This window comes from Lepidochelys kempii, chromosome 12, assembly GCF_965140285.1.
Source record: "Lepidochelys kempii isolate rLepKem1 chromosome 12, rLepKem1.hap1, whole genome shotgun sequence".
NCBI lineage: Eukaryota > Metazoa > Chordata > Testudines > Cheloniidae > Lepidochelys > Lepidochelys kempii.
Genome location: NC_136391.1, coordinates 37872007 through 37893848, shown reverse-complemented (window position 1 = coordinate 37893848; position 21842 = coordinate 37872007). Strand labels below are relative to the sequence as shown.

Here is a 21842-nt window from a genome sequence, read left to right as displayed (position 1 = left end):
GCTGGGCGTGAAGCTGTGCAGGAGAATAGTGTGCGTTTGCAGTAGGCTTCATGTGACAGCTTTTTGAAAGTCTTCAGAATTGGCCCCTCTCCCTGGGTTTGGGAGAACTGGGATTCTCTCTCCCAACCCCAGTAAGGACCCTGTTTGAGGGGGTGTCAGTCGACAACCTGTGCAGTTTTATGGCAGCCTCCTCCTCTCCCCTCAAATCCCTCTTGCTGTGTTGTTTGTGAAATGTCTTGCTCTGTCTCCTATTCCCTAGTGCTGCACCGATACCGACTCATCTTGGGACTATGGCAGCCGGACATCGGGCCATATGGGGGACTGCTGAACGTGGTGGTGAGTACAGAGATGTGCTAGGTTTGTTGCATCAGCTTCTGGCAACAATTTCATACAAGCTCCTTTAAAACTTTTATGCTTCTGCCTTTGGCATAAGTTGGCGTTCACTGGGTTGCATTAGGAAGAGTTGGGTTAAGATGCTCCATATGCAGGTCACTTGGCTGCCTCATAGCCTCTTTGCCACAGTACGTGATACCTTTACCTGCAGAGTGACTAGTCCCTGAAGAGCAGTACATCAGACATAATGATACTGGCTGGGCCTGATCCAAAGCCACTGAATTCAATGGAAACGTTTCCACTGACTTCAGTGAGCTTTGTGTTAGGACCACAATGAGACCAAGTCTAGAGAAGCAGAAGAGCTGCTGAATGTCATTTGCCTCTCTGGATTTAGGATTATTGGGATTACTCTGAAAGGCTGAGGATAGAGGCTTGCCTGATGCCTTCTGATATCCTCTGCACCAAGGATCATGGATTGGCCAGTTTAACGTACTAAACCCATTGAGTTTGTTAACCTTTGAGCACAAGGCTCTCTTATAGAAATATGTGTTCCAGAGCGTTATATCAAGAGCATCTGGCTGCAGCAGTGTGACCGTACCAGAGTTCCACGGGGAGTGTACATGGGAAGGGCAGTTTCAGAGTGCTCTACCCTGTCTCTCGTTCATGGCTTCTGGCATTCCGATGTTTAGAGTCACCCCAAGCATGGCACTGCATTCCTGATCATCTTGGCTAATAGCCATCAATGGACCTAGTTGTATTTTTAACCCAGTTATGGTTTTTGCCATCACATCCCCTGGCAATGAGTTCCACTGGTTTAGTTGTTCAATACTGTTAGCTTGTGAAGAGAGACTGCAGTACTGATCTCTCCTTGGGTCTTCAGGAGAAATCTCCATTAAAGAATATTTGCTCTTCAAAGCCACTTTACCTTTGTGGGGTGAGGATTCAATGAGGTTTGCAGAAAGAAAGGCTGGCTCTTTTACGCGTCTTAGCAAGTGAAGGGGATCATTGCTTTCCTTACTGGCAGTGAGTAATAGCACACAACAATTCATCATCCAAAAGCCAGACATAATTATGGAGACTAGAAGTCCTCCCGGTAAGAGAATCACTGGCAGCATGAGCTCGTCACAAACCAATTAAAGCTTGACTAGCCTCAGCATAATCTCTCTCTCCAAAGCCCAATGCGTATCTGGCACCAAGCTGCTTGCAGTAATAGAAGTGAATGCTTATCCCATGAAACAAAGCCCTATAAAGGGTGATTCTTCCCCCTCACAGAGGCTGCACTGTGTCTGTTTGGGCTGGGATCTGGGCATCAGAAAGCAGCTGTCTAGCACTGGAAATGCATCCGATTGTTGAGAACAGCTCCTCAGTGTCCTGCGGGAGAACCACCTTGCTCCCTAACTGTAGAGGTTCTGGGGCTGAGGTAACAGCTGCTGCCCAATGAATGAAGGACGGGGGAGCATTGACTCCATTTGCTTCTCCCACCTCTTCGCAGGTAGATGGCTTGTTTATCATTGGCTGGATGTACTTGCCCCCTCATGACCCTCATGTGGATGACCCAATGAGGTTCAAGCCCCTTTTCCGGATTCACTTAATGGAGAGGAAAAGTGCGACTGTCGAGTGTATGTACGGCCACAAGGGGCCACACAATGGCCATATCCAGGTGAGCTCCAGCCTGTGCCTCCCTCCCCTCCCCACACACAGGTGAGTCTGGCTGCTTAACCTGGGCACCAGGCACTGAGGAAGAGTTTGTATTCCCTGGGCCTGTAAACAAAAGTACCCAGTGGTTGAGAATGTGACGTCACTACCGTGATGGGTCACGTGCAAGGCTTTTCTCTGTGCATCTGCTCAATTGGCTTTCCTTTAGTGACTGCAAGGGATTGTTTAGGCCAGTGGTTCTTAACCAGGGGTACGCATACCCCAGGGGATACTTCAACTTATCTAGTTTTACAAAAAGCTACCTAAAAAACACTAGCCAAGTCAGTGCAAACTAAAATTTCATTCAGATAATGACTTATTTATACTGCTCTACATACTATACACTGAAACGTAAGTACAATATTTACATTCCAATTGATTTATAATTATATCATAAAAATGAGAAAGTCGGCAATACTGTGCTATGACACTTTTTTTTTGCATTTTTATGGCTGATTTTGTAAGCAAGTTTTTAAGTGTAGTTTTTAAGTGAGGTGAAACTTGGGGGTACACAAGACAAATCAGAATCCTGAAAGGGGCACAGTAGTCTGAAAAAGTTGAGAACCACTGATTTAGGCCATCTCTTGATCAGTTCTGATCTCTAGGCTGATAGCACATTGAGCTCTTGCTTTCAGTTGGTGCCCCTGCATTGGAGAGGATGGATCAGCCAGCGTGGGGGCACCAGTTATAAAGTATGGTGGGGGAGTCAAGGGAAGGAGTGTATATAAATGGTCCCATGCACTGATGTGTCCAAGTGACCTGTCATCCCGTGTAGGGGCCTTGGGGAGGGTACTTGGGATAAGCCATGGGGTAGGTGGGATGTTTAAGGAACAAATTCGAGGGAGATTCTGCTCCTTGAAACAAGGGGCTTAAATGTGGAAGGCAGCTTGACATTGGGTATCTCCCTTGGAATGATGCCAACTCGCTCCCTTTCCTCAGAGCATGGAGCTGCTGCATCGAGTGCTTCAGCCTTTGTCTCCATTATCTCTAGCCATCACCTGTGGAGTCCCACTGTTTCATCAGTGCAGCCTGGAGGGGTTGGCAAACTGCGTAAATCTTGCCATCCAGTTGTCCCATTAGGATTCTGTTTGACGCAGCCTTTGTTACGTTGCTACATCCATCTGCTGCTAACTTGAGCTCTCCTCCCCAATAACTGCAGATCGTAAAGAAGGACGAGTTCTCCACGAAGTGCAACCAGACAGATCACCATCGGATGTCAGGAGGAAGGCAAGAGGTAACAGCGTCCCTTCCAGCCTGGCCAGAAAGAGTCTGTCACTTGCCTAGCCATCTAAATACACTGGGATTAACTGTGTTCGTGAGGCTCAGCAGGGTGTGATGTTACTGTCAGGTCCCAAATCTTTGTGATCTGGATGGTCATGATGGGAGCTGGGATACGACTCCTAAGGCGCCCACTTGTGTGTAATTTTACAGGTATTGGGGAAAAAAACAAAGCTGGCTGATCAGTGGCAATTTCTGTCCTTGGGGCTTTTCTAATGGATAGAAATAACTTGTGGTTTGAATTTGCCCTTGGTAAAACTTGTAGCAGACCAAATTTATCCTCCTCCTGCTGTTGCAAGGAGACCGTCAGGTACGGGCTGCACTTGGCCCTTGGGCTGCCCTTTGAAAATCATCACATGCATATTTGTGTTGTGTATTGCACGATCCAAAGGAACCTCTTCTGCTACTGGGTAAGGCTTGGCTTCACACTCCAGTTCAGCGGACCAGCTCAGTACTCAGACTATACAGCCACCTTGTGGGGAGACCTCTGTAATACTGGAGCACTATTGGTTGCTTTGCCGCACCATATGTGCTGCAATAGCCAAACACAACGGCGTGCGAGAAGGACCGTTTCTGTCTGTGTGCCAAGGTTACAAGACAATGAGCAATCCTCAGCTCCCCGCTCGCTTCTCAGCATGTGGCAAGATTTGGACCACAGTGTCCTTGTTCTTCCTATGCCATGTCAGACCCTTCGGGTTGCGGTTCGGCGGCCCAGTCTGGAATAATGCAAGCAGCCTTCACGTTCTTCACAGCTCTCACAGGGTGCCGAGACCTGTGTGAAGTTAGGCCTGTCACAAACAGGCACGATATTAAATATCAGTCATGCTTGCGTGCCTTGTTTTCTTGTAATTATGGTAAGAGCTGCTCCTTTTACTGCCTGTCTGCTGAGATGAGGGATTAAAACCTTGGTTAGCAGTGCAGGAGTAATATAATTAAATACAGCAGCTCTGCCTGTCAAGAGGAGAAAGCAGATGTGTCATGAGAGAGCTTCTCTGTTAACTGCTGCACAGTGTAGGGATGCTCATTGCTGAGAAGTTCAGTTAGGAGTCCATCTAGCTAAAATCTGACTCTGAGTTTTCATACTTGAAACTGTTCCATCTGTGAAGCTAAAAAACCAACCTTTCCCCCCAGTGATTTACTGGTAGAGGACTGATGTATTGCAGAGGTAAGATTTTGGTCAGTTCCATAGCAGATGAATAATGTGCATACAGTCCTTTGGAAACAGTGTGTTGGGTAAGTGTGAGAGAGAGCGTAGTAACTGGTGGTTCTGTATTTAGAAGGTAAAGAATGCAGGTTCAGAAGATCGCTTGAGAGGCTGATATCTTCAGTAGGGATGCTGTTGTCATGAAATTGTAACTCACTTTAAAGTAGTAGCTTTTCAGAGATTGCTTAGAGCTGCTGTTGAGACAGGTTTCCCAGAGCCTGGGATTTAGGAGCACAAATTCTACAAGTCAATGGAATTTTATTTTCCTCAATCTTCTAGTGTTTTTGAGTCTTCCTCCTTTCTGATGATCAATACATCATGTAGCATGATCCAGGGGATGGGGTCAGGACCGAGACAACAAGGACTTGGGTCCCATTCCCAGTCTGACAAGTCACTTCCACTCTGTGCTCCAGTTTCTTTGTCATTCACATGGGGGTAGTGGTCCTGCTCCCCTTTCATGAAGGGCCGTGAGGGTGGGGGATGAGAAGGACTGTATAAAGTAGTAGGTATTTTTGTTTCCATAACCAGCTGGGCGCATGGGCTTTTTCCTCGCTGACCATCTACATGAATTTTGTTGCAAGGCCAAGAGTGATGCTGTGCAGCTAAGGCACCGTCCCAATTATAAATTGTCTGCGAGTGGCTCATTGGTTTTACATGTCTCTCCTCTGTGTGCGCGCTGCAGGAATTCCGGACGTGGCTGAGGGAAGAATGGGGCCGGACTCTGGAGGATATCTTCCATGAGCACATGCAAGAGCTCATCTTGATGAAGTTCATCTACACCAGCCAATACGAGTAAGGAGACCCAGCTCTTTCCTAAATATCGGGGTTAGGGGCACCTGAACTTGGCCCAGTTCACTGCTGTATTGTTGGATTGGTCTTCCTGGTTAACTGATAACCTTGTTGCAACACATGTGAGTGGATCTTTTCCCTTCCACAGGCTCCTGTTTTAGGGGCCTCTGCTGTGTTTGTAGAGAGGATGGTATTTTCTGCACAGACAATGAATGTATGTAATAGTCTTCATCTGGTCCATCATCTGGATTATGATAGTACCCCAGGACCTTAATTTGGATTGGGCCCTGTTTCACTGAGCCCTGTACAAACACATGGTAAGACAGTTCCTTACTGTAAGCGTAGTGAAAGATAAGATGCAGCAGGGGGACACAGTGATAGGCCATACGGTTACTTGGAATAGCTGTGTGCCCAGTAGATGGCTTTGGGTCATTTGATTTTGTGTGATCTTAAAATTGTACAAGCCTTCCCACCACAGCAAGGTGCAGTCCCCAGCACAGGATTCTGTGAGTGGCTTAGGAAGACGCTCATTAAAACGCCAAGCAAAGAGATCTCCTTTGTGATTGAGGACCTGAATGTGAAAGTTGGAGCTGTAAGCTCTCATAAAGAAGTAGTGGGAAACAGTGGTCTGGGTTTATAAAAGGAGAGAGGAAGGGGTTTAGTTGAATTCTGCTGCTGTAATCAGTTGGTCCTTACAAACACCGTCTTCACCCAACACCCTAGATGTTATGCATGTGGATGTCACCTGACAGTATGGCTAGGAACCAAATTGACTTGGTAACAATGCAGCAATAAAGGAGATTGAGTGTTTGTCTCAGGGAGCTCTTGATGCTGACTACCAGAGGACACTGGGTGCATAAAGTTTCCAGAGATCCCCTGGGTCTGGGATCTACGTACTAGTTCACCACAGTGTTGTGTAAGGTCTCTACTGAAAGCCTGTGTCACACTGGTCGTCATTGTCATTGCAAAATGTATGTACAGATAATATGTAAGGGGTGTGTGTACGCATATGCTGGAAATCATCTTTATAAAGTCTGTGAGTTGGGGCCAGCCACCAGAAGTGGTAAACAAGTCTCTTTCAGGCAGAAGTTTCTGTCTACATGTAAATTGAGTATTGTATACTTCATTGTGAAGTATTTACAGGGGATATTTACACTCTGAGCGAAATGCTAATCAAGTGATTGCAAAGTCTCCAGGGGAAATTACAGATAGGAAAACACAAGCAGGTTTATTCTGCTTGCAAGTGAAAACAATGGATTTTTCGGACTATAACTGCAGCTACAGAGACTCAATCTGCATCTTTCACCTAGGAGGTAAGTTGACAGTGGGTTTATTTCATTAAAAAGGATCACAGCCAGGAGAAACTCTGGGAGAAGAATTTGGGTAAGATAGATTTAATTAGTGTGACATCCTGCTCAGGACATCCAGGGCTGTGAACCACTTGTTACCCCTCTTCCTCAGCAAGTGAGAGCTTTGCTGCCACTAAGCTGTATCAGCTTCTTGACACACATGTCTGTCTGCCTTGCCAGCAAACTCTTCAAGATGCTGCTTGCCTTGCAGGTAACAATGTGAGTTCCCCCAGAGATGTCTCTGCAGTGTTCAGACCCTCTTGCTGGACATGTGGAAATTATTAGATTTGCTGCCTCCAAAGAGACCGAGCACATCAGCCTGTTAGGTCAGTCTGAAGACTCACACTTCACTTTAATACACAGCACTGAGAGGGTTTTGTAATAAAACAAGAGTAAGTTTAACAACAAAGGACAGAGATCTAAGTGATACTAAGCAAGAGAAAGAGAGGTATGGTTACAGACGAAACAAAATAAAGCACGCTTTCTAGTGACTAAAGCTTAATCGTAGCAAGGTTCAGTCTTGGCCTAAGCAGTTTTCTTACTCACATCAAGTTACCAGCATCTCCAACCCTCCAGGGCAGGGGGAGTCACTGTTCACAGAATAAAATGGTGCTGTTCCCCAAGTGATAGAGAACTCGGATGTCTAATTGCTCCCTTTATATTACCCATAGTCTGTGCCTCAAGAGCCAGGAAGTTGTCCTGGGGTGCAGACTTTGTCCTCTGGTGTTCTTACTAAACTGCTGCTTGTTGGCTTTGTTTATTGGATATGGAAAGAAACTTCCATTGTCCTTTGCCTCCCAAAGGCATTTTAAGAATATATTTCCAGCTCCCATACGTTACTCTTAATGCACTACCCATACATACATCACACAATGATTTCTGTGACCAGTGGGTCGCCAGTGTATGGGTGGTATCTTACATGACACCTTTTAGACATGCTGCAACTTCAACGTGTTGAGTGTAATGAGTATGTCAGGCCTGATATGAGTTACACTACAGTGGGCCCTCTGCCAGTGGCTCTTAAGGTCACGGTTAGACAGCAGGGCATCTTGTGAGTTAAGTTTAGGCTCTAGTATGCAAGTTATGATTGTGTTTTATATGTAACCCTTTCTTTCCAGTACATTTGAATCTCTGTTCTTTGTTAAACTTGCTTTAGCTGCCAACAAATCTAAGTGCAAATCTAAGCAGAGCTGAGTTCTGTAGTGTATCTGGTAAGCTGAGGTGTCCTGGTTCTTTTGGGAACAGAGGATCTGAGAATTCTGTAAATGTCCAGTGCATCAAGGGTGGGGCACTGCAGTGAGATGCCTGGAGGACTTGAGGGTTGGTGTATGCCTCTCGTTGACCTGTGAAGAGAGAATAGTGCCTGCGGAGACCTGGAGGGCAGTGCTTGTGTTGTCAGAGGCTGATGGTGTTGGAACTGACCCACAGCAGGCACAGACAAGGGGAGGTGGAAGCAAGGTGCCTCACAGCCCTGGAAACCCCTGGGAAGCATCATGGTCTAATGGATAAAGACTTTCCTGAGTGCACACCGTGTGGGTCAGGCAGTCAGCTGTTAGCCTCAAACATAAAATGAAAACTTGAAAGATAAGATGTTTGGCAGGTCTACTACGTTTGGATCTGTCCAGAATCAACAAAAACTATGGGACTTCTGTCCAGAACAGGTTTGAGGCAATAGTACAGGAGAAAGAGGAGAACACCCCAAACTCACTTTGGAATAAAATGAAAACTCCTGCTCAAAGCTGCCAAAGCACATATTCTGAAAAGTCAGCATTGGATCGCAGCGTGGCTGACAGAGATGATGATGATTGAGCTGGCAGAATAACAATGTAGAGTGAAAAAGAATGGCTTGGAGACTGAAAAACGAAGGTGCGAGTACAAAGAACTGAGCCTACACCTCCAAAAGCAGATTAGATGAGACGAGCAAATGCAGAAGGGCAAAATGCACAGAGGTTGAGAGCCAAAAAGAGGAAACAAAAGGTATGTTTAGAGTGGTTAGACTTACAAAAATTTTCCCTGTCAGCAGACACAATAAGAGATCATGATGGTGGAACCCTCACTGAAGGTGATGTTATCAAATGTCAGTGGAGATGATATTGTGCAAATCTGTATCCTTCCTTAGAGCCACTCTGTAATACAGAGAGTATGGAGGTGGAGCCATCGATCCTGGAAAAACAAATCGTGCATGCTATTGTGAAAGCGAAGCCAAGGAAAGCACCATGGGTAGATAGTGTACCAGCAAAACTGTTGAAGTGATTGGTGACTGCGTTATTGATCTTGTGGTAAATTTGCAGTGCTGTGTGGATGACTAGAAATTGGCTGGACAAAAGGAATCCAATCTTTCTGTCCTTACCAAAAAAAGATTACATAAGTGTAATAAGAATAGTATCATCTTGTTGTCGCACACAAGCCAAGTTTTGCTCTAGATAATCCAGGATTGCACAAAGCAAAGGATAAAAGCAGAACTTCCCTCACAACAGGATGATTTCAGAGAGGGATGAGGCATGCATGATCAAATTGTGAACATCTGTTGCGTCATTGAAAAATGCAGGAAGTATAATCTCCCACTAATCGTGTTTCATTGATGACTCAAAAGTGTTAATACCCTCTGACCTGACTATTCTCGGAGGATTCCAACAGACGTGGGGATTCCAAAGCATCTCGTTGAACTCATTGCAAGTCTCTACTGTCAACAGCAGACCAGAGTGCGAACAGCAGCGGGTGATAGCAACTGGTTTTACACTGGACGGGGTGAGAGTCAAGTATGTGTTTTCTGTCCCCAAGCATGTGTACACAACTTGCTATGAGATAAGCCTTGGGAGGTTTTGACAAAGTGGATGGAGCTGAGATTCCCATTGGTAGACACCTCTTAACCAACCTCAGATAGGTGATGAGACAATGCTCTTTGCTACAACCACTGAGGGAATGCAAGGAATGTTGGAGTCTGTTTTTAATATACACTATCCCTGAATGAGGTGAAAATGAAATGCATGCACCTTGATGTGATTAACAAAAATGGAATGCACGTGGACAGCACGATTAAGTCAAGTTGTAGAGCCACTAGATGAATTAAACTATCTGGGATCATAAATATTCAATCGAGAAGGCTGTTCCAACGAAATCAGAAGACAACGAGGACCAGCTTGTCAGCAATGGCCTCCCTTACAAAAGTTTGGAAAAACCATGGTGTCTCAATATACAAAGGTTGAACTGGTGAAAAGCTTAATTTTCTCGATAGCGACCTATGATTGTGAATCATAGGAAACTGATGTTGCTGACAAGAAGAAAATGGAAGCTTTTGAGATGTGGTGCTGGCGAAGACTCTTGCAGATCTTCTGGATGGAAAACACAAATGTCTGTTAGAAATACTATTGGAGAGAAGCTGCCCCTTCTCTTCGAAATCAACAGGCCCAAACTTATGTACTTGGGTTGTATCAGGCATGGAGATTAAAATAACCCTGAAAAACTGATCATGGAAGGAATGGTTATGGGTCGTCGTAGGGGACAACCAGTGAGGAGATAGAGAGGATGTGCAGCAGCTGTTGAGTGTTCAAAGCTAGCAATGGTTTGAGAAGGCTTCCAAAAGGTCTGCTCTGATGTCACCAATGTTCAGACATGAATAAATGTATCTTACTGAATTTTAAAATGATGTGAATATCAATGATCCCTGCAGGCCATCTGCTGATTATATATTTTAGCACAAAATATGCTTTATACTGCGCTAAACACAAATTACACAGTGCCAGCTTCTGGGAACGTACCAACTAGCAGTAAATGTCATTTTCAAAGCTATCAGAAGTTAATTGCTTCAACAGATATTTAAATAGGCTCCACTCACCTTGGGTTCCTCTGGTGCTGCCAGAAATAGGGGTGGGTTGACATGCTGTAGCTTAGGTACAAGTACAGCCTTTGCAGATTGATAGATCTCTTAGCCAAACGGACTCTTTGGAGGTGGGGAAGGGGGGTTGGGAGAGGTGGGGTAGGTGGATGTGTGCTATACAAAATCTTGAGTGCTTTTAAAATACCAGAAAGTGAAGATCTTGCCCCTTTTTTTAACAGACCTCTTTAGAAGATCCAAGGCAGGCAAGGGGAGTGGAGGGTAGCCTAAGTTCTTGGCGAAGAATCAATATCGCATTGTTTTCTTGTAAATGGCCTGACCAGCTTCTGTTCTGCAGCAACTGCTTGACGTACCGACGCATCTACCTGCCTCCTAGCAGCGCTGATGACCTCTTAAAGCCGGGTCTCTTCAAGGGAACTTATGGGAGCCATGGCCTGGAGATTGTCATGCTGAGTTTTCATGGGAAGAAAGCCAAAGGGACTAAAATAACTGTGAGTGTTTTTTTTTTTCTCTCTCCTGAGCTCCCTGACGGGTTCCAACTGCCTTGAAATCAGGGTAGTAAACTACAGCCTTTCTTTCTTTCTCTTGTTTCAGGGATCTGTGTGATAGAGGTGATTGTCTGGGGTAGGGAGGGATGATGCAATGGTTAGGGAACAAGACTAGGATCTGGGAGACCTGGGTTCCGTTACCTGCTTGGCCCTGTGTGACCTTGGACAAGTCACTAAGGCCCAGATTTGGGCTCCTAGCTTCCGTTGACTTTGCTGGGGTTTAGAGGTCTGGGTATTACACTGACTTGTGCCTCAGTTTCCTATCTGTAAAATGGGGATAATAGCACCGGGATGCTGTGAGAATAAAGCGCTCAATACTATGGTGACTGGGGTCAGATAAGTAACTTAGAGAAGGGTATAATAACTTTGTCACAGCAGAACCAACTTACCTAGGGAATTGGTGGGAATAAATTCATTGTTATGTAGAAGAACGTACAATTTCCTGGGGGCGGGAGGGGGGAGACACTCGTTAGCCTGGCTGTTCTTTGCCTTTGGGGAAATGCCATCTAGGCAAATAGTCCCAATGCTAGGGTTTTCCAGAATGCTGGGCTACTATCTGTCCTGTCTTCTGCCTGCGCAGCAGCGAAATCCTACCATGCAGAGCTTCTGCTGGCCTGTGAAATGCTTTTGAATCCAAGACGCCTTCCTCCCACCCCCAGTCCATTCTGTGGGAACATCTGGTTATGTGCTTCTCGGAGCAGATTACCTGTAACTGAGATTTCCCCCGCCCCTCACAGACACTAGCAGCCATCCCTTTCAACCTTGCAGGCCCACCCTGACACGTCACTCGGTTTGTCCCATCTCTTCTGATAAAGTCTCCACATACAGGCTGGGCCTTGGTGCCATATCCCAGGTGCAGGGGTGTTGCAGGCAGGTCCAGGGCCATGTGCTGCTGGGATTTGGGTGGGACCTTTTAATTGACAAGCAGGGGGCGCTGTTGTGGAACTGGGCATTGCCAGGGTGGAGGAAACTTGCTGGCCAGCTGCAGGGGTACCAGTGTCTGAGCTTTTGGCATGAGCTCTGTTCCGTGGTGTCCTGAAGCGTGGTTTCTGTTCCTTGCTGCAGGGAGATCCCAATATCCCAGCTGGCCAGCAGACGGTGGAGATCGACCTGGCGCACCCCATCCAGCTCCCTGACATCGAGAACCTGCGCAACTTCAATGAGCTCTCCCGCATCGTCCTGGAGGTGCAGGAGCAGGTGCGCCGGGAGCAGCAGCAGCAGCAGGAGGAGGAGGAAGGGCAGGGCGAAGGGGAGGGCCGCTCCCGACAGGGCGACTCGCAGCAAGCGGAGCAGCCTGTGCAGAGGGATGACGCTGGGGCTGAGGGGACAGAGGCTGCGGGGGCAGCAGCAGCCCAGGAGTCGGCACCAACCTCACAACCCTTTGTGCTGCCTGTGGGAGTCATATCGAGGAACGAGGATTATCCCCGGACCTGCCGGATGTGGTAAATGAATGTGGTTAATCGGCCTTTCCCACACACCCTGCCCCCACGCAAGCAACTGAGACCTGCTCAGAAAGAGGCCCAGTTATTAGCACTGCTCCCTCGTTGCCCCTCCCCTGCCCAGACAGGACATCCAGCGTGCACCCCAGGGGAAAATATAGGGGTGAAAACCCCCCAGAGCCTTTCTGCATTGATACCCAAAGCATGATGCCCCCTGCCTCAGCACTCAGTCTGAGCTTACCATCTCTTATCAGTACTCCAGCCTCTATGGCTCCATCTAGTGCAATCTCCTTTGCTCCTTTTACCTCCTGGCAGATAGCAAGCGGGGACAGGAGGGTTGTCTCTATCTCACCTCCCCTGCAGATCCTGCCCCAATCGTGCCATAGGGCATAATCCTTCCCGTATTTTACCTTTATTGCTCTGTTTCTCCATGAGCCACTTGCCCCTTTTCTCCCTGTTCCTCAGGATCCTCCCTAGCTGGGTCCTTCCTACCTGTGCATCACACTTGTCTCCCAAGACCATGGGAATGTGCTGCCCTTTCCCTCGGACTCTGCTTCAGGGCTTGTGCGCTTTGAGCCGAATCCTGCAAGGTGCTCAGCACCCTCAATGAATGGGATCTGTGGGGATGCAGAGCAGCTTGCAGCATGATTTATTTTTAGATAGTGAGGGTGCTGTCTTCAGTGAGGCACCTTGCTAAGTGAAGGGGTGGGGGGAAAGAGTCTGGATCCAAACAGAAATGATCCTCAGCCAAACATCTGTGCTAACTAACTTGCAGCGGGTCATTCCAGGAATCCCCAAAGGCCGGATTCCAAACAAGAAGCAACGCGCTGTTCAGATGTGCCCTTCTCACTGCATGCGAAGGGCTTTGCACTGAACTTTACCCACCTTTCCTCCACAGCCAGGATGTGGCCTGGTTACGCAGGTCTCATGCCCCCAGCCTATCAGCCTTTGTTTAGTCTGGTTTGATCCTTGAAACTGAAGTCAAATCCTCGTGTGTATAGCTGCAGGGATGTTAGGTTAGCTTCCATGTACCGATCCTTAGCTTAGTCAGATACTGTAGCTGCACTTAAAGGAGCAGGTGAGTGTTTGTAGCATTGTTCTCATGCTTGTGAAGATGGAGGCAATGGCCCTTCATGCTTCAGGGCGTGAACTGATTGCTTCAAAGTCAGCAGATAAAACTCCCCCTTTGTGCAGCATGGCACATCTACTCAGGTGCATTCTGGGGTCGTTTGATTTTCCTCTGAACCATCAGGTCCTAGCCGCTGGTGGCTGGTCTAGATGGACCTCACGTTTGCTCTGGTACAGTAAATTCATCTGAAGCTGCCACAATGATGCAGTTCATGTTGTTGTTTTTCCTGCTTCTCTCCCTCTCTGTAGTTTCTATGGCACGGGGCTCATTGCCGGACATGGCTTCACCAGCCCTGAGCGAACGCCAGGCATCTTCATTCTCTTCGACGACGATCGTTTTGGGTTCATCTGGCTGGAGCTGAAATCCTTCAGCCTCTACAGCAGGATCAAGGTCTCTTTCCAGAATGCCGCAGCACCGTCCCGAGAGGCCTTCGATGAAATGCTCAGAAACATTCAGTCGATGACGACTTGACAGGCGGCCCCTGGTGGACAGAGGAGGGATTGTGAAGAAGGCTTCTGCTCTCTCCTGCCAAGGACAGAACCCTTGCCTGTGGTACCTCTGAACAAAAGCATGCACTTTTCAATAAGACCTTTTTGCCAAAGTCTACACATCCCTGTTAGAATATAAACAGAATCCCACACTGCTCCCTGGCAGTACTTTCTATATAGCCTGCGACACAGCTCTGCATAGTGAGAGGGAACCTACACAGGAGGGAAATGAGCATGCTTGCATTTTTAAAAGAATGTATCAGAGCAAAATTCCTTAGAGGCCAATGTTGAGGAACGTGTAAATCGATATAGCGGACGTGCTATATACGTGCTCTCTGCTCTAGCCATTGGCACATCCCTGCGGAAGGCAAACCCTTCAGTGAAGTGTCGTGTTAAATCTTTCCTGCAACCGGCCCAATCTAACCATTTGAAGACTTGATCACCACCCAAAAACCCCACACCCCCACCTGCAAATTACCTGCCAATTTATTGCGTGGCTCAAAAATGACTAATGTGTGTTTCGCCCCCTCCAGGGCCCTTCCTTATAATGCAGCCTTGATGGAAAAACCTGAGGTAGCTCTGCACTTGGTTTGGGAATCAAAGTGGGATTCAACAGTAAGAGAAGGGATTTCCACTGCAAACAGCTCCACAGGTACCCTCGTGCTTCCTCCCAGAGCTCGCTGCCCACATGGCCCTCTTGGACTCTAGTCTGATTCTGACTAGAGGCCAAGGGGGAATCATAGCTCCCTTTATAGGGCCCCAGTATGGAACTCCAAACAAAACCAGTTCAGATTGGAGGAGAGTCTTCTGCAGTTTTAACTCATTTTAAGTGGCTCTTTTTAAAGACTTTTAAAGTTCTCGTTTTAAAGAACTAAAAATCCTCTAAATATGATGAATTTCTGACTGTCACCTCTGCACGCTCTCTGGATGGCAGCCGCTGTGAAATGTGATTTCTGGCTAGGCCAGTGCCGGTGATGTGTTGTTTCCCCCTGGGCAATGTAAAGGAAGCAGTTAGGAATTCCATGGTGCTGTGGTTCATTCTGGTGCCTCTCAGCGGCTTTACTGACACTTCACTGGGAACGTTTTGTTTATTTTTCAGTGGCCCCTGTCGACTTCTGTCTCTCATGGCTTCCCCTGTCCCCATACTGCAGGGTTCTTGTATTCTTTCCCCTACCTAACACGGATTTCTCTTCTAGTGACACCCCTCACTCCTATGTTGTCCCAAATCACAATCACTGCTGCTATCTCAGGAAGCTTTTGCTCTTAATTTCCTGTAGCTACTCTTAACATAGCTATCTGAGCTCTGCTGGAAGGTGCAGGTAGGTGGGAAGGAGTCCAGAATTCCAACCACCATCTCCTACCTGGCAGTGTTCTGCTTCGAAAGCAAAGGAGCTGCTTGCCTCAGAGACCCGTTAAAGTGACTGGTAGCTGACTGTAAGTCAGGCAGCAGGTAACTGTGCAGCAGAAGGATTATGGTTTGAGCCCCATCTCTCTCATCCACAGATCAAAAGTTTTCCAGACACTTTTGTTCTCTTCAGTCTTGGGTAGAAAGAGATGCAGGAATCCGCAACTGAATGAAGAAGGAGTAGAGGTATAACATATCAAGGGAACTGCCTTCCTTTTCCAGTTTCCTCCATCTCTTTGCCTTGAGCCTGGGATCAGGGGCTGGGAGAACCGCAGCTGTGAGGCAGCTGATGGATAACTGTGCATTTTAACGTGTCTCCTGCTATTGATCACTTGTCAGCTATTATAGAAGCGATCTCCCCAACAGCTTCTTTTGGGGCAGATTGTGGGAGCGGGGATATAAGGGACGCAAATTTTACTTGGAGTCAAGCCTTTCTTTTTTCCCAATCCCTTTTGGAGAGGAGGAAGACTGTTAAAGATTGCGTCTTTCAACCCCCATCAGAGCGTCTCCATCTGTGGGACGACTCCTTGTCTTGCAAGTTCTCCCCCTTTCCACCTCTGACCTTCCAGACCTCCGTTTGTAAGCAGGAATACATGCGCAATGGGGTGGGATGATTTTGTGCTGCTTTTGTGGGAGAGACTAGCTGATTGGCTGATTTCACTGATAACAGGAAACTTATTCCCTCCTGTTGCAGTTTTGTTGCTGCTTCTCCGACTTCAGCCTTCACATCATTCCCTTCCTGAGCTGCACATGAACAGTGGTGTCCCTCAGTGGCTCAGAACAGCAGGTTGTGTCACTCATGGGACTAATCCCTGTTGTATCAAGTTGCATGAATCTATGTGGATCAGAGAGAAATTCTGGGCACTTCTCCTTGCCTTCCTACTCAATTGTCCCTAGCGTGAACCATACCGAGGCACACATCAGAGTGAGAGGGCCTCTGGAATGTTAGTAGTGTTTGTCTGGATAACCTATACAAACGAGGCAGGCTCAGTGTAGCTTGAGGGGCTATGCCTCTTTCTACCCCAGCAGGAGGGAGAATTAGCTTTCGTCCCACACCATTGCTAAGGCTGTGGAATGCTGGCAGGGTGTTTATTTCTCTGGTCATTGGTGTGTGGGCACAGGCTAAAACCAGCTTCTCAACCTTAGTTCTGAATTTCCTTTGTGTCCTTCACACCAGACGCTCAGAGCTGCACCTGTGCAAATGCACAAGCAAAAAGAAGCACTGGCTATTGTAGGTGCAGTTGTGCAGGCTAATTAGGTGTCTGCAGGTGTGAGTTTGAGCAGCCATTTTCAGGTCTAATTTCTAAGGCAAAAATGTGTCCATAACTGCCCTAATTTACATATGGAAATCAAAAATCTGGCCCTTAACAGACTCTCCTGAATTGTTTCCACAGTAGCACTTAAAAATGAACCTGCATTTAATACAATATGGGCACTTGACCTGAGAGACTCGTGACTCCTTTGGAGTTGTTCCATCAAACATAGACCCTTATATTGACTCGGTAGCCGATCTCAGAGTAGAACCAATCCCTCGTGTGTTATGTACCCAGTTGGGGGAATGTGTAAAGAGAATGTGTACACCAAGATTTATTAGAATGATGTTATGGGTCGTGATTGCCACTTAGACTGCCCCGTATTTAAGTCTGGCTGCGGAGTTGGGGCAGGGGGAACCCTGCTTTTGTAACCTGTGGCCCCAGGACATCATGCCGTGGAAGATGGGGGGGGGCTGTTCACAAATATAGTCTTGATGCTTGTGTTCGAGTCCTCTTGTTATGCTGTCGGCACTTGCCCAGCAGCGTCTGATCTCCAGACTGGCGCAGTGCCCCCCTTAGAGCGTGTGTCTGCGTAATATTTTAATGGCAGCTTTCGAGTTCTTCCATGGATGCCCTTTGAACTCGAGATGTGCTTGGCACGGTAGCCAGCTCCGCACCCAGGGAGAGGGCTATGCAGAGACTGCTCTGCCCTTTTAGAAGCTCCTTTCTTTTATAGGGTGCCCGACTAACTTCAGTGTCGGAACATACCTGGCCGAACTGCTGGCACATCGTGGTTTTCATTCTCTTGCTGGAGAGACAGTGACTGGAATCCGGGCTCATGCCAAAAAAAGCCCTTCAAGCTTGTGACATTTCAGAGGCGAATTCCCTTTGATCTGGCCCTGTGTGAATGGAAAGTTGGCGGAGGTCTGAAGCCATGGCAATTGGTACTTCACCTCTGGGGAGCAGTGGCCTCCCAGGCTACAGTCTGTGTAGGGGCCTTTGGACCAAGGTGTACCCGTGTTTTTCACGGAAAGGTAGAAGAAAGAAAAGGTGCCATGAAGAGTTTGACACAGCCGTTTTCAGAGTCAGGCTGCAGAAGGGCAGAGAGAGAGAGGAGGGGCACTTCGAAGGCGTAAGCTACACGAAAACATCAGCAGGTTCAGTGGGGCAGTCTCATTGGTGGGGTGGTAATTTTAAGCGGTGTCTTGCCAGTCACGGAGGGGTCTGGCCATGGACCTAGCGCCTACTCCCATGACAGCGTACACAAGTGATCGTGTCAGAGGTCTAGTCTGGCTGCACTGATTCCTGCAGGCTGTAACATGCCCTGGAGGGCGAGATTTTATATCCTGTCCCCGGCCAGCTTCCTGAGTCCTACTGGCAACATAGCCAGTGACTAATCAAGGATTTTTTTTTCCCCTCTGGAGAACGCCAGTTACTGCAGATGGGGCCCAGCAAGACCCTCTGCATTACTGTGAAATCGTAAAGCTGTGGATAGGGTTGATCCCTGACAACGGGTTTTTACAACAACTGGAAAACAGCGTCACTCCTGGCGGGGGAAGCCTCTGGCTTGGCATCGTCTCCCGAGCATTACGGTGCTTGCGTCCTAGCAAAGGTGTGCTGACGCTCGCACTAGACCGGTCACTTGCGGATGGAGGATGGTCTGTTGTGCCCCTGAAAACTGGGGTGTGAAACCCCTGTTTAAAAGTATTTAAATGGTGGCATAACCGCTCTGTACTGTACAGCAGCTTGAAAAACTTACTGGTCTCTCCACCTGAACTGATCACTGGCGGTGGGGGGATAGATAGTCTTACTCCGAGCTCTCCTCCCGTTCAGGAGGCCCCTTGCTTTTCGTCCAGGTCGAGATGATATTTTACCCTGCATTAACGGGACTCTGCACTAGTCTAGTCCCGCCAAGCCAATGGTCTCCAAGTATTTTACCAAAAGCAAAGGGCTGCTGCTGCAAGCCCTCTGTGCTCATGGGGGGACCGATCCAAAGCCCATTGGAGTCGATGGAAAGACTCCCCAATGACATCAGTGGGTTTTGGCTCATGCCCAGAATGCTTGCAGGATCGGGCCCTCTCTGAGTGGCTCCAGATGCCTCTGCCAGCCCTCTGCTTGGCCCATGGGGAGCCTGTAGAAAAGCAGGGTCGGCTGTTGTGGCTGGTAGCACAGGAGAACTTCTCAGGGGTGTCTGAATCTGCGGCGGGGGAAGTAAGCATGTTCCAAGTTTGTACAGTGCCTAGCACAGTGGGGTCCTGCTCCGTGACTGGGGCTCCTAGATACTGTGATAATGCCAATAATCACCTGTGCTACAGTGGCATAGTGAAAGCTGGAGTGCGGAAGCGTCTGGTTGTGGGAAGGGTTTTCTCTAATCAGCAGCGTTGCGCAGCATAAGTGCACTTCAAGCGTGTGGAATCCTGTCACTTGGTATTGGGAGGTTGATGGGCCTCTCTTGTGGGTTAGTTGAAGAATTGTCATTGGGTGGGGGGTGGTACAGTGTTTCCAGGCGCTGTGTTCCTCTGGGGTGAAGGCACTTGTCCTTGGGAGGAGCAGTTGCTTACAAGGGAGGGGTCTGCGTGTCTGAGCTGGCCCAAGATGAGGAGCCATGTGGTGGAGTTTGCATCTTCTACGGTGCGACAGAGTTCCCACCTTTCTGGGGGCATCTCTGTTTCCCAGTGTTCGTGCACTGTCCTGTGAGTGGTGCTTGAAGGGAAACACCTGTTAGAGGAGGCTGAGATGGAGACTTAAGGCACCCTGTGTCTCTTCTGTGACAATGTAAAGCCTTTGGGGAAAGTGCTCTGTGTGCAGACAGGAAATAGACTCTGACTGGTCAGTCTGTTGGTCTAGGAATGCTCTGCTGGCAATAGCGCCGAGGAATACATAAACCAAACCCCTGCAATCTGCACTGCAACCTGACCTAGCAGCTACTGGACAAACCGTGGCTCAGCATCCTCTAACAGGTGTTTCCATGGAAGCACACTCAGGATAGTGCATGAACATTAGGAATCAGAGATGCCCATGAAGCAGCTGGAAACTCTGTCACACCCTTGGAGACTTTCCTGAATGTGGGTTTATTTCTAGCTCAATATCACATCCAAGAAACTTCATAGAACCTGTAACGACGAGTAAGATGTCCATGTGTTGGGCTGGAATTCTTTTTAGCTGTAAACTGCTGTGACCCAACAGGACTCTGCACTGGTACAGAAGGTTTTTGGCAGTCCAGATAGACTTGTAAAGTTCTGTTTACTTAGGGAGAATGCAAATGTGTAGCTTTGGGTATCCACTTTCCCCTGCAGTTGCTGTCTGTTTTGAACAGTGTGGCTGCAGCAATTCTGGCACGAGGTATCAAGGGAAGAGATGCAGCTCCTTAGGAAATGATAGGGGAAAGGAGGTAACTTCTACAGAAGACGTGCTGTGGAGAAGCAAACAGCTGGAGAAAAATGAAACAGGCTCAATTTTTACTTTACTGGATGACTCTTAATTTAAGGAGCATTTTTTTTTATTTTTATTTAAAACTAATCACTGAGCATAATGCAAGTGCTGGCTTCATGTGTTGAAATGGGGCTGTTTGATCTCAGATTGCTAGCTTAGAAGATAATATATAATTTTGTGTGTGTAGATGGCTACTCACATGGCCAAACTTCTTTCATTGTGTCCAGCTGCCACAGGATTGCATGTTGGTATTTGTGGTCCCAGGCAGACAAGCAGTGGAACGTACTTGAGCTCAATCTGAAGAATGAGGTAACTTATGTAAATGTGAGTGCAACTGGTTTTTGTGTGTGTGTGCTAAATTAAAATGTGTAATTATGTATGGGGTTTTTTGTTTGGGCTGCACTCTAATTTTCAATCTTGACAAAAAAGCACTTAAGTTAGTTGTGTTCATTTGCTTTATCAAAGCAATATGCCCTTTGTTGGTTGATTTTTTTTTCTGCCCCCCCTTCCTTCCCCTAGATATTCCTGTGTGTATCCTTCATTAACAATTTCATGTGGCACAGACTACAGTCTCCAACTGGCCTTTCAGAGTACGGTTCATATCTGGTGTCAATACCATTGTTGTCCTAAGTGTTTGTAAAGTGCCATGTGCATCCTATGACACAATATAAGTAACACGCCAGCTATTTGCCTTCTACAAATGGTAGCAGAGAGAGGAAAGGTGAACTTTCTTTCTGAAATGCTGCTTGATCCTCCCTTTCTGGCACTTAAACCTCTTATGCTACAAACATTAACATGAAAAATCAGAACTGTAGTTTAAACAATGCACCTGTCCCAGTTTGTGTCCTTTTGTGGGGGTGGAGGGGGATTTTTTGCCTCTGCTTGTATTTGGTTTGGGGAGGAAAAGGATTGTTCTGCAAAAGACAGCAGTGATTTTGCAGTGCTTGCCCGCTGCATCCCAGGTGTCGGATAGAAAGCTGTGTGAACAAAGTGAGTGTGTGTGTGTGTGACTTTTACACCTATCATGATTACCCAAGGAGCCTTTTCCAATTTAAAAAATAAAAACAAAAATTTTGTGAACTTAGTCTTGTCTGTTTTTTCCATAGAAATGTGGCTGTTACACCTTCAGCACATTTAAAGGTCTGAAAGTTGTTACCCCAACGTGTCCGTTTCCCCTGGGCTCAGATGAGGGATGAAAGAGTTGATGCAAGGAGATCTGTAAAATTTGTTTAGTGCCTAAACTTTCAGGAGTGACTACTGATTTTGTGGGTGCCTAGTTTGAGAGACCTTTTTAAAGGCACCTGATTTTCAGAGGATAGGTTATATCAGCGCTTTGAATGCGGCCTGATTTTCAAAAGGTGTCTTAAAGCATCCAAAACTCTTGAAAATGTAAGTCTGCGGTATGTATTTTGGTTTGGTATTGAAATTCGCTCTTTAGAAAGCGCTTCAAAATGGTAAAACTTATAGGAGTGTAAACATGGACCTCTGTCTTGTTAAGGGCATACTGTGGGGGCTATAGCACTATAATATAAAGGGTGAGACTAGCATACTATTTAACTGCTGACATTTCCCCTTAACTGCTCTAAAATCCACATACCTACTCAAACTTTTATGTTAAAATTTGCTTTGCCTCACTGGGAGTTATGGTGGGATTTCTGGTTCAAA

At 47.2% G+C, this 21842-nt stretch overlaps 1 protein-coding gene across 4 annotated transcripts in view; it reads left to right on the top strand.

The window, feature by feature from the left end:
- FBXO31 (F-box protein 31) overlaps positions 1 to 21261 on the top strand; it is a 40179-nt gene extending 18918 nt beyond the window's left edge. For 3 of the 4 annotated variants that reach the window (XM_078848132.1, XM_078848133.1, XM_078848135.1), the window contains 7 exons: positions 260 to 336; positions 1826 to 1993; positions 3188 to 3262; positions 5193 to 5302; positions 10821 to 10974; positions 12097 to 12473; positions 13848 to 21261. In XM_078848132.1, coding sequence (XP_078704258.1) covers positions 260 to 336; positions 1826 to 1993; positions 3188 to 3262; positions 5193 to 5302; positions 10821 to 10974; positions 12097 to 12473; positions 13848 to 14070 — 1184 coding nt within the window. In that variant the 3' untranslated portion in view covers positions 14071 to 21261. The remainder of the gene's footprint in view (positions 1 to 259; positions 337 to 1825; positions 1994 to 3187; positions 3263 to 5192; positions 5303 to 10820; positions 10975 to 12096; positions 12474 to 13847) is intronic. The other variant, XM_078848134.1, reaches the window with a different exon arrangement.
- The last annotated feature ends 581 nt before the right edge of the window (positions 21262 to 21842 follow it).